This window comes from Nicotiana tomentosiformis, chromosome 2 (genome assembly GCF_000390325.3).
Source record: "Nicotiana tomentosiformis chromosome 2, ASM39032v3, whole genome shotgun sequence".
Classification (NCBI taxonomy): Eukaryota; Viridiplantae; Streptophyta; class Magnoliopsida; order Solanales; family Solanaceae; genus Nicotiana; species Nicotiana tomentosiformis.
The window spans coordinates 64,341,260-64,352,594 of record NC_090813.1 but is presented as its reverse complement, the minus strand read 5'-3'; the positions used below and the strand labels follow the sequence as shown (position 1 = coordinate 64,352,594).

The 11,335-nt window shown below is 36.8% G+C and overlaps 1 protein-coding gene across 1 annotated transcript; it reads left to right on the top strand.

Moving 5' to 3' along the window:
* Window positions 1-1,317: 1,317 nt before the first annotated feature.
* LOC104112645 (U-box domain-containing protein 17) lies at window positions 1,318-4,068 on the top strand. Its single transcript, XM_009622627.4, has one exon. The coding sequence runs from the start codon at window positions 1,739-1,741 to the stop codon at window positions 3,917-3,919; it is 2,181 nt and encodes a 726-aa protein (XP_009620922.1). The 5' UTR covers window positions 1,318-1,738; the 3' UTR covers window positions 3,920-4,068.
* The last annotated feature ends 7,267 nt before the right edge of the window (window positions 4,069-11,335 follow it).

The window sequence follows — 11,335 nt, the reverse complement described above, 5'->3', positions numbered from 1 at the left end:
TTTCTTTATTGTTATTACTATTCTACTGCTATAGTAGTAGTAGCATTTATTAACCACTACATAAAGTTCAGAAAACATAAAAATAAAAGGGAGGAAATTATTATGGCCAGTAGTCATCAAATTATTAGAAGACCTTTCTTTTCTGAAGAAAAATTCCAAGCTTACATTTTCTTATTTACCACAAAGAAATACAGTTCGGTGTTGCTAAATTATTAGATGAATTGGATGTTTATCAGTTCGGTGTTGCTAACAAAAAATAAAATTACTCAGCAAAGAGAACTTTTTGATTTATAATAATTAGTTTAAAATAAGTCAAAATCTTAGAACCTAAGCCATAACAATTACAGATAAGTGATATACTAATCGGAGTAAGAAATTTCACATCATTTACCAAACCTTTCCTCTTTTTAGTTCTACATATTCATAATGAATGCCATTGAATATAGATATTCAAGATGATAAACAGATCATCTTCCACTAAAAGTACCCATGCTTCACTACTTGACATCATCATATCAAACTCCACATAAACACATAAAAATTTGTAATTTATACAATCCAAATATTCCACCAAAGGCCATATGATACACATACTTTCTTTACTCTAACAATACTTTATTGCTATATATAAATGCTTCATCATTCACTTAATTTTTCATACTTAAGTAAAACTTTTCTTCAATTTCCCTCTTTTGAAAAATAACTTTTACTCATGTTTAAGTCCATTAGTTATACTCTTATCGTTCTCTGTTACTTATCCAATATATGATTTTTTTTTTTACTTATCAACATTAACAAATTTAAAAAGAATTAATTATTTTACTCTATTATTAAGTAATAATTTCTCAAACTTATTGGAGTACTAATAAGTAAATTTATATTTCCAAAGTATAGTAAATATGGATAATTTAGTAAAATAAAAACTTAATTAATACTTTCTTAAGGAAGTATAAAATGTAAAGTGAACAAGTAAAAATGGAATAAAGAGAGCATTTACTTGTACTTTTATCTTTTTTCAAACTTTTCTTTTTCTTAATTAGAAAATAGTATGGCTCTCAAGTTGTTATCCTTGTCTCTCTTTGAAATTCATAGGGATGAATTAAATAAAAGCTACGGTAATTAATATATTTACAATTAATCTAAGGAGGTACTCGTATTAAATAAAGAATATAAGAAAGAAAGAGAGTAGAAAAACGAATGGACAGGATTCAGGAACCTTGGATAACATTTATAATCCGTCAAAGTTAGAGGTTCCATCATTTTCATGGCGGCTTCATTCAACAAAAGGTAAATATTGAGAAAAAGAAAAGGAAAAAAAATAAAAAGAAAAAAGGGAAGACATTTTCAACACACAAATCTTATATACTCGGCAAAAAACCAGCCTTCCTATTTCTTTCTCTTCCAGCTTTTTCTTTGCTTTCTTCCTTCTACTTCTTCTTCTTCAAAACGCGGATTCACTATATAGAATATACCTATATTTCCCCTTTTGCTTCAATTAATTATCCATAGAATTTTTGTACAAATAAATAAATACCCATTTCGTTCTTGGTTTAAATTCATACATTTGTTGATAAAAATTGAATCTTGGAGTTGTTTTACAGTTTTTTCCTTATCCCCATATGCAATCTCACTGAAATATTGCACAAATAAGATCAAGAAACCATTTTCTCTTTAGAAAATAATATAAGGGTTAGAGAATCTTGGAGTTGATTTTCAAGATTTTGGTGTTGTAGAATTGATGGCATCAGCTGCAATATTCTCATCGTTGAGGAGACAAAGGTCGCCGTCACTGGAAGCGTTCTTGGCGCCGGTGGATCTAACAGAAGTGGGGTTGTTGCAAACTCTAACGGCGTTATCATCTGAGCTGATTTCTTCATTTTCAGGTAAAAGGGTGCCCTTTTATCAGCAAAAGAATTGTAAGTCCTTGCTAAGGAAAATTCAAGCCTTTTCTGTACTTTTAGAATGTCTTGTTGAGAACAGTGACAATAACAGAAGTGGTAGGAGGGGTTCTTCAGATTTGCCGTTTACAGCTTTTTTGTGCTTCAAGGAGTTGTATTTATTGCTTTACCGCTCGAAAATCTTGCTTGATTATTGCTCCCAATCCAGTAAGTTGTGGCTGTTGCTGCAAAACCATTCGATTTCGGGTCATTTCCATGATTTGAACCAAGAAATCTCGACCCTTTTGGATGTTTTCCCCTTAAAGGAATTGACTTTACCTGAAGATGTTAGGGAGCAGGTTGAGTTGTTGCAGAAACAAGCAAGAAAATCTAAGTTGTTTGTTGATAAACATGATGAGATGTTGAGGTTGAAGCTGTTCTCTTTCTTGAATGAGTTTGAGAATGGAGGTATTCCTGACTCTGCTCAGTTGTACTCCTTTTTTGTGGACAAATTGGTGATTTGTAATCCCAGGAGTTGTAGGGTTGAGATTGAGTTTTTGGAGGAGCAGATTGTGAACCATGAAGGAGATATTGAGCCCACAGCCTCAGTGCTCAATGGGTTTGTGGCGTTGATGCGATACTGCAGGTTTTTGCTATTTGGCTTCGAAGAGGATGATGTGGGATTGGGAGTTGGTAAGCATAAGAAGCAGAAGAAAGGGCTGATTAGTCAAGAGATTGCAGACACATTCATTTCTGTACCAAAGGACTTTTGTTGTCCGATATCGTTGGATTTGATGAGGGATCCGGTTATTGTGTCAACAGGCCAGACATATGATCGAGCTTCCATATCGAGGTGGATGGAGGAGGGTCATTGTTCTTGCCCAAAGACAGGGCAGTTGCTTGATCATACTCGGCTTGTCCCAAATAGGGCACTTAGGAATTTGATTATGCAGTGGTGTGCTGCTCATAAAATTCCCTATGATAATATGGAGGGTGGGGATCCATGTGTTGAAAGTTTTGGAGCTGCTTCACCTAGCAAGGCCGCATTAGAAGCTAATAGAGCCACAGCAGCTCTTCTCATTAAGCAGCTAGCGAATGGGACACAGATCGCAAAAACTATTGCTGCTCGGGAGATAAGACTCTTAGCTAAAACTGGTAAGGAAAACCGTGCTTACATAGCTGAGGCTGGGGCGATCCCGCATTTAAAGAATTTGCTTTCATCTCCAGAGGCTGTGGCACAAGAAAATTCTGTCACTGCAATGCTGAACTTATCGATTTTTGATAAAAATAAAGGCCGAATTATGGACGAAGTAGGGTGTCTAACGTTGATAGTTGGAGTTTTGATATTTGGGCACACCACGGAGGCGCGGGAAAATGCTGCAGCAACATTGTTCAGTCTGTCTGCTGTTCATGACTACAAGAAGCAAATAGCAAAAGAAGATGGGGCGGTCGAGGCCTTAGCAGGTCTGCTGCGAGAAGGTTCTCCGAGAGGGAAGAAGGATGCAGTAACTGCTCTCTTTAATTTATCTACCCACACTGAAAATTGTGCGAGGATGATAGAGTCCGGAGCTGTTACTGCTCTAGTTGGAGCATTGGGAAGTGAAGGTGTTGCCGAAGAAGCTGCCGGTGCATTGGCGCTGATTGTTAGGCAGCCGATTGGCGCTGCAGCTGTTGGCAATGAGGAAATGGCAGTAGCAGGGCTCATCGGGATGATGCGATGTGGGACACCTAGAGGGAAAGAGAATGCAGTTGCTGCGTTGCTTGAATTATGCCGTGGTGGTGGAGCTACTGCTACTGAGAGGGTGTTGAAGGCTCCGGCATTAGCAAGTTTACTTCAGACATTGCTCTTTACAGGAACAAAGCGCGCAAGGAGAAAAGCAGCATCGCTTGCTAGAGTATTCCAACGGTGTGAGCATGCATCAATGCATTACGGCGGATTAGGTGTAGGATATGCTTTTGCTGGAAACTCAGCTCCAGTTAGGGATTCAACTTTTGCTGGTGATGTCTCAGTTTCCATGTCCATTTCAGTACCAGTGTTATAGGGCGGTATTACCAGTGTTCTTATCACCGTTCATCTTCTGTTTCTTAGTTTTACCTGTAATATTTAAAAATTCTTTCATTGAAATATAAACGCGACAAAGGAAAAGAAAAATCATAGGAATACCATAAAAATTCATGTCTTCTTGCAGAATTATGTGTTTCAAGTCTCTTAATCACGCGTGTTTGGCTTATCGGAAATGCCAGTGAATACTAATAGGCCTGTTGAATCAAACTTGAGGTAGTGCAAGTCTAGAAATTGCAGTCTTGGCAAGTTTTATCTGGAAAACAGAATTCGATTTACTATTTTATTTTTGCTTTTGTTGGGTTGTGGCTGTGGCACTAATTTGTTTGGCCTAGTCCTTTCTTCCATAGGTTTTATAGAGTTCAACCTTCTTCTTAATTTGACCTGGCTATATTTACCTTTTCAAACTTTTTTCAGATCATGAACCAAATCAACTTTGTTTGCAAGGTATCAATCTGTTAAGTTAAATAGTCTGCTACTTTGGTAGAACATGATAAAGATGAGATAAACTGAAACAAAGCGTTGTAACTGAGTAGGATACTGGTTTTGTTGCGTTGTAACTTTCAAATGTAGAGATCTTACCAATTCCTATACTAAGAATTAGTATATGGAAACCTCGCGCTCTAGTCAAAACATGTTTTTCTTTGTTGAACGGTAGCAGCATGTGTTTATGGTTTGGTGACTAAGCAGATGATAGAAGGTTGCCTATATAAAAATGTAATAGTCTTCAAATTTGATTCAACTCTTTAACAACGGTAGCAGCATGTGTTTATGGTTTGGTGACTAAGCAGATGATAGAAGGTTGCCTATATAAAAATGTAAGTCTTCAAATTTGATTCAACTCTTTAACAGGATGTCTTTGTTGACTTTGAATTTAATAGAAAGAAAACGAGTGCCCCAACCCCCAGGAAAAATAAGAAAAATAAATAAACAGCAGGAGATATCCCAAGGGTGTCAATTAGCAGTTAATAAAATGGGATGAAAACTATGCAGTTTGAAGTTCAAATTTCAGGAAAAATATAATTGGTGATTTCTTCTCGTTTATCTAAATTCTAGTATGCAAAGTTGTTCTCCGTGGAATAATTTATGTGTGCTGTTCCGGATACCACAGTAATTATATAAAAAAAAGAGAGAGAGAGATAAGTGGTACGGAAAATCAACTTTGTCGCTGTTGGGTACCCTGCAAATGGTTGAAAACAAAGCAAAATTTCCATCGTAGAAATGATGGCTTTGGGCACCAAAATGTTCCTCCAGAGAAAGTTGAGACCAGCCGTTCTCGATTCTTCTTTTGGGTTGTTTTCCAATACCCATGTCTTTATTATTATTATTATTATTTTTTAATTCACAAAGCAACAAACTTAGGTAAGATGATGCATCCATTATCCCACCGCAATAATCTCTTACTTCATTTTGATACGTTGACCTATGATTATCTGCCTCTACTTAGACCAAAAAAGCAGCCTCTCCTTTTAAAGAAACAACAAAAAACTCTTAGTTGATGGTATAGAAATGATGTCTTAGACTTGTAGTGGGGTATGATTAATTTTCATTACAAACTATGCACTTTTCCCATGTGGGGTTTAAGGATCTTCTAAGCAGCCAAACAATCGATTAATGTTTCTTCCATATAAAAAAAAGTAGCCATTAAAATGTTAGAGCAAATGTTTCTCCTTTTCTTTTTAAATCCTAGCTCTTCAAAACACTCTTTTGGGAGAACTTTTCTATTTCTAAAAATTACTTTGAAGAGGTGCTTTACAAAAATTCCTTGTGGAAAAACAATGACCCCATAAATGAAAGGGGACAAACAAGAAAAGAGAAGTTAAAGAGAAGGAATATTCAACTTTCTAACAGTCTTTCAAAGTTCAAAATTTTCAGGTCATATTCTGCCATCTCTAATAAAGATTGGCTGTAATACATGTGATACTTAGCGACTTCCCAGTCTCTATATCACAGTTTGTCTGATCTTTGGAAAATTGACACATAATAGAGCCATAGTCAAAGATGACAGCTACATTAGTTAACAGGAATACGAAAGGAAATAGTAACAAAAAAATCTATAGTCTCTCCCAAAGTATGTAAAAATTCCAGCCTTCATTTTTATCTTCTGCATTTCCATTTTCTTCTCACTTTTTACTGTTCTGAGGTTAAGGTTGTTGGTTAGTCAAGAGATCAGGAAGTCATTCATGAGAAAATGTATCGCTTCAAATGAGGTATGTGAATTGAAGAAAGTAAAAAGTTACTCACTACTCTTTGAGCACAAATAATTCTACAAGATATCAAGACTTAATGATCGGTTGGGCCACGTGAAGTTTGTTTTGATGATTGACAAAGGAACTCAAGCATGAACCAGATCCATACACAGTGTACACGGATACGGGCAGATTCAAGCACAAGGCATGCACATGAAGAAGATAAGCTTAAATAATTATATCTGATATCTCATGAACGAAAATATTGCATAAATGATAAGGAAAAGGACTCCTTACTTGAAGATAACTTTATCCAAGATAAGAGAGGAGTTAGAAGTTGAAAATAGCTAGAACTCTTCCACCAAGGAAGAGTAAAGCATTAGACTTCTAGTTATTTCCTATTCTACTAACTCTATATATTGTAGGATGTTCTCATTTTACATGGACGCACAAACGCTGAAGTTAAACTTGAGTTGAGAGCAAAATAGAAAGGTATTTTACAAGCAATTCTTGTGTCAAGTGTGCGAACCTGAAGCTACATGAACCTAATAGAAGAACCAGTTCCAAGTATCTGTCTTTTATTCTAGTTTCATTGTAGTATGTGTTTTCAAATTGTACCTTTTAGCTTTATCTAGAGGCAATTGTATTAGGTACTCTGAGTATTCAAGTTAGAGTTAACTTGAAGGTGTCGCAACAGTTAGAGGCTGGTTGCCACAACGGGATTAGAGGTAATTCTTAGGTTTACAAAGAGTTTTATAAATGCTATTTTGGCTTAGTGATTAAGTGAAGCATTGGGAAAAATCCTACTGGGTAGTAGGTCGTAGTTTTTTCACCTTTTGAGCCGGGTATACGTAAAAATACTTGTGTTCTTTACTTTTTCGTATTTACTATTTTCGCAACAGTAGTTTAAGGAACACATAGAAGAACCAGGTCCTTCTATAATCAATGCACGTGAAAAATGGACACCACACAAATTACCCCTCTCTTGTATGACATTAAAGTATAAAACATCAATTGGTATCAGAGCGGGTTCTCCTTGAACAGGCTTACACCTTAGGAGAAGATCAACAAGAGTGCACCATCTGGAAACTGAGAAGGGCAATCCACTGCTAGGCCACCACTCTTTAACGGCCAGTACTACTCTTGGTGGAAAAACAGGATGAGAGATCACATTATAGGAGAGGACTATGAGCTATGGGACATTGTCACTGATGGTCCACTGGCTACCTTGAAGATAAATACTGAAGGAGTAGATGTGCCAAAGACAAGAGCGAATTGCACTGCTGAGGACTTGAAGAAATGGGAGCAGAATGCTAAAACCAGGAAATGGCTTGTTTGTGGACTTGGTCCAGATGAGTATAATAGAATCCAAAGTTGTACCACTGCTAAGTAAATTTGGGACACATTGCAAGTGTCTCATGATGGAACACCTCAGCTGAAGAGATCCAGATGAACTCTACTGTATTCTCAATATGAGAACTTTGCTATAAAGGAAGGGAAAACTATTCAAGAGATGTACACAAGGTTCACTACACTGACAAATGAGTTAAAGTCTCTTGGAAGGGTTATTCCTGAAGAAGATAGAGTCGAGAAGATACTGACTAAAGTTTTGTCTATCACTTGGGAGAGAAACATCACTGGCTATTCAAGAATCAAATAATGTTTCCACTGTCCCACTGGATGAATTAATTGGAAATCTCACTGCCTATGAACTTAGGAGACAAACCATGAAAATGGATGTACCTAAGAAGGAAAGGAGCTTGGCACTCAGAATTACTGAAGGTTCTGATCTAAAAGATGATGAAATGACTATGATCACCAAGGACTTCAAGAAGTACCTGAGAAGAGGAAAAGGTTCTTCAAGAAGTGGAAGCAATAGCAAGTCAAAAGCTCCTGAAAAGCAAACCAATGATGGCTGCTACAAGTGTGGAAAGACTGATAACTACATCAAGAACTGTCCTTTATGGGAAATCGAATGGAAGAAGGAAAGAGCTGAACGAAGGAACAGGTTCAACCCAAGAAAAGCAACAACAAAGGATCAACCAAAGCTATGGTCGCTGCTTGGGGAGAAAGCTCAGATGAAATCCCAGATGATGATGATGAGGATGAACAAGCACTTATGGCCATTGAAGAATCTGATGAAGAAACTGAGGTAAGTGTAATTCATCTCAAAGACAAGATTAAATTGTTGTCTAAAGAAAGGTTATCTGAGTTACTTCTAGAACTAATTGAAGAATATGAGGATGTAAACAATGAAAAGGAACAATTGTCTAAAGAATGTGTGATTTTGAAGGCTAAGTGCAAAAACCTGAAACTTAGGGTTAGTGAAACTGTAAGTGAAAATACGATGCTGAAGAACTAGGTTCATGCACTTGACTCAACTGTCCTAGGCTTAGATCTAAAAATCTAAAACTGAAATTAGGAACAGGTAAAAAGATCGCTGATCACACACAATTCACTCTAGAAGAAAATGTAGGAAAAATGAAAGATGAGTTATATAAAAGGGATGAGCAGGTAAGAATCCTAAAGGAGGATCTAAGCAAGGTCAAACATGAGCTAGAAAGAACTTGTAAATGGAACAGGTCCTCCGTTGCACTTTCATGGCTACAAGAACACCATAGTAGCAACAGAAAAAGACTTGGCTTTGGGAACCTGGCACTTAAGTGGGATCCCAAAAGAAAGTACCTAACACTTCCTGAGAACAAGATTTGCACACACTGTGGTAAAACGGGTCATTTTTATACTATAAAAGTGAATGCACTGCAAAAGAAAAGGCAAGTCAAAAGAACAAAGAATTTGTTCAAGGGAAGAATAAGCTACCAAGTTGGGCTAAAAAGAATTTGATTCATCCTTTTGCCTATAGAAAAGGACCCAAACTAGTTTGGGTTCCTAAGACTAACCCCTGATTTCCTTTTGCAGGTCCAAGTGAAGGGGAGCATCCAAATATGGTATATGGATAGTGGCTACTTAAAGCATATGACAGGAAGCAAGAACCAATTCCTTTCACTTGAGGACCTTAAAGGAGGTAATGTCTCCTTTGGAAATGGGAAGAAATGTGATATCATTGGGGTTGGAAAAGTAGGTAAGACGGATTCTCACTCTATTGAGAACGTCTACTTGATAGATGGACTGAAATATAGTCTAATAAGTGTATCACAATTGTGTGATAGAGGTAACATGGTAGCATTCACCTTTACAAAATGCTTTGTGATTAATCTTATCACTGACAAAATAGTTTTGCAAGGAAAAAGAGTGAACAACATATATGTTGTAGATTTGTCCACACTTTTAGATAATGAACTCACTTGCTTAAGTGTGTTGGATTATGATCCCCTCATTTGGCACAAGAGACTTGGACATGCCAGTCTAAGTCAACTCAATAAACTAGTCTCCAAGGACTTGGTGATAGGCCTGCCTAATATTAAGTTCATGAAAGATAAATTTGTCAGGCTTGTGCAAGGGGGAAGCAGGTAATATCCTCTTTCAAAAGCAAGAAAGTGGTAGGCACCACCATGACGAAGGAACTGGTCCATATGGATCTTTGTGGACCAATGAGAACATTGAGCAGGGGTGGTAAGAGATATGTGATGGTGCTTGTTGATGATTACTTTAGGTTTACTTGGACATTATTTTTAACATCTAAAGATGAATCATTTAACATGTTCACTTCTTTTGTTAGAAAAACTCAAAAACAACTAGGCAATCAATTTGCATCAATTAGGACTGATCATGGTACTGAATTTGAGAATGCTAAATTTGCTGAATTTTGTGATGAGCATGGCATAAATTATAATTTTTCCTCTCCTAGGACTCCATAACAAAATGGAGTATTTGAAAGAAAGAATAGGACATTGGAAAAAATGGCTAGGACTATGCTTTTTTCTAGTAAACTGGCCCATAGTTTCTGGGCAGATGCTGTGAACACTGCATGTTACATCATAAATAGGTGCATGGCTAGACATCTTATTGAGAAGACTCCCTATGAGTTACTTAAAGGGAGAAAGCCAAACATATCCCATCTTAGGGCATTTGGATACAAGTGCTTTGTGCATAATAATGGTAAAAACTCCCTAGGTTAGTTTGATCCCAGAAGTGATGAGGGAGTAGTCTTGGGATATTATTCACATAGTAAAGTTTATAATATTTATAACAAAAGAACTATGTGTGTAGAAGAAAATGTACATGTGGTTTTTGATGAAACTAACATTCTTTCTGAGAGACAGGAACATGATGATGAAACAATTAGGCTGGTAAGAAACTCAAATGAAACCACAGCCTAGACTGAAACTGCACCAGAGGAAGGAATAGGTGATGGAACAGGTCCTTCCACCAAGAGAAACTTGACAGGTGGAACTGAACAAAGAGGAACTGATCCTCAAACCTCGAGGGAACCTGTCCATGAACCTGTTCCTCAACAACAAAACATTGAAGGAACATTGAAGGAACATCTAAAGGAAACCAGCTGGTTGTGAAACCTTACAAGTATCAAAGTTCTCATCCCATTGAGAACATAATTACTGATCCAACCTCTGGAATCAAAATCAGATCTTCTTTGAAGAATCTTTGTGTTTTTGATGCCTTTTTATCTCTTATTGAACCTAAAAACATTGCTGAGGCTTTGCAGAATACAAACTGGGTGAATGCAATGTAAGATGAACTCAACCAATTTGAGAGAAGTCAAGTTTAGCATCTGGTACCAAGACCCAAGGACAGATCAGTAGTTGGCACGAAGTGGGTCTTCAGAAACAAACTTGATGCATATGGAACAGTTACAAGGAACAATGAAAGATTGGTGGTTCAAGGATATAGTCAAGAGGAGTGCATAGACTATGATGAGACCTTTGCTCCAGTTGCAAGATTGGAAACAATTAGACTCCTTATAGCATTTGCTGCTTACATGGAATTCACTCTCCATCAGATGAATATCAAGAGTGCCTTCCTTAATAGCTATCTAAAGGAAGAAGTGTTTGTCAAGCAACCTCCGAGCTTTGAAAGTAAGAAATGTCCTGATCATGTGTACAAGCTTGACAAGTCACTTTATGGGCTCAAGCAGGCTCCAAGAGCTTGGTATGAAAGATTATAAAAATTCTTGCTTGAGCATGAATACAAGAGAGGTAAAATTGACAATACTTTATTATTGAAAGAAAAAGGTAAAGATCTCTTGGTAGTTCAGATATATGTTGATGATATAATCTTTGGTGCAACTA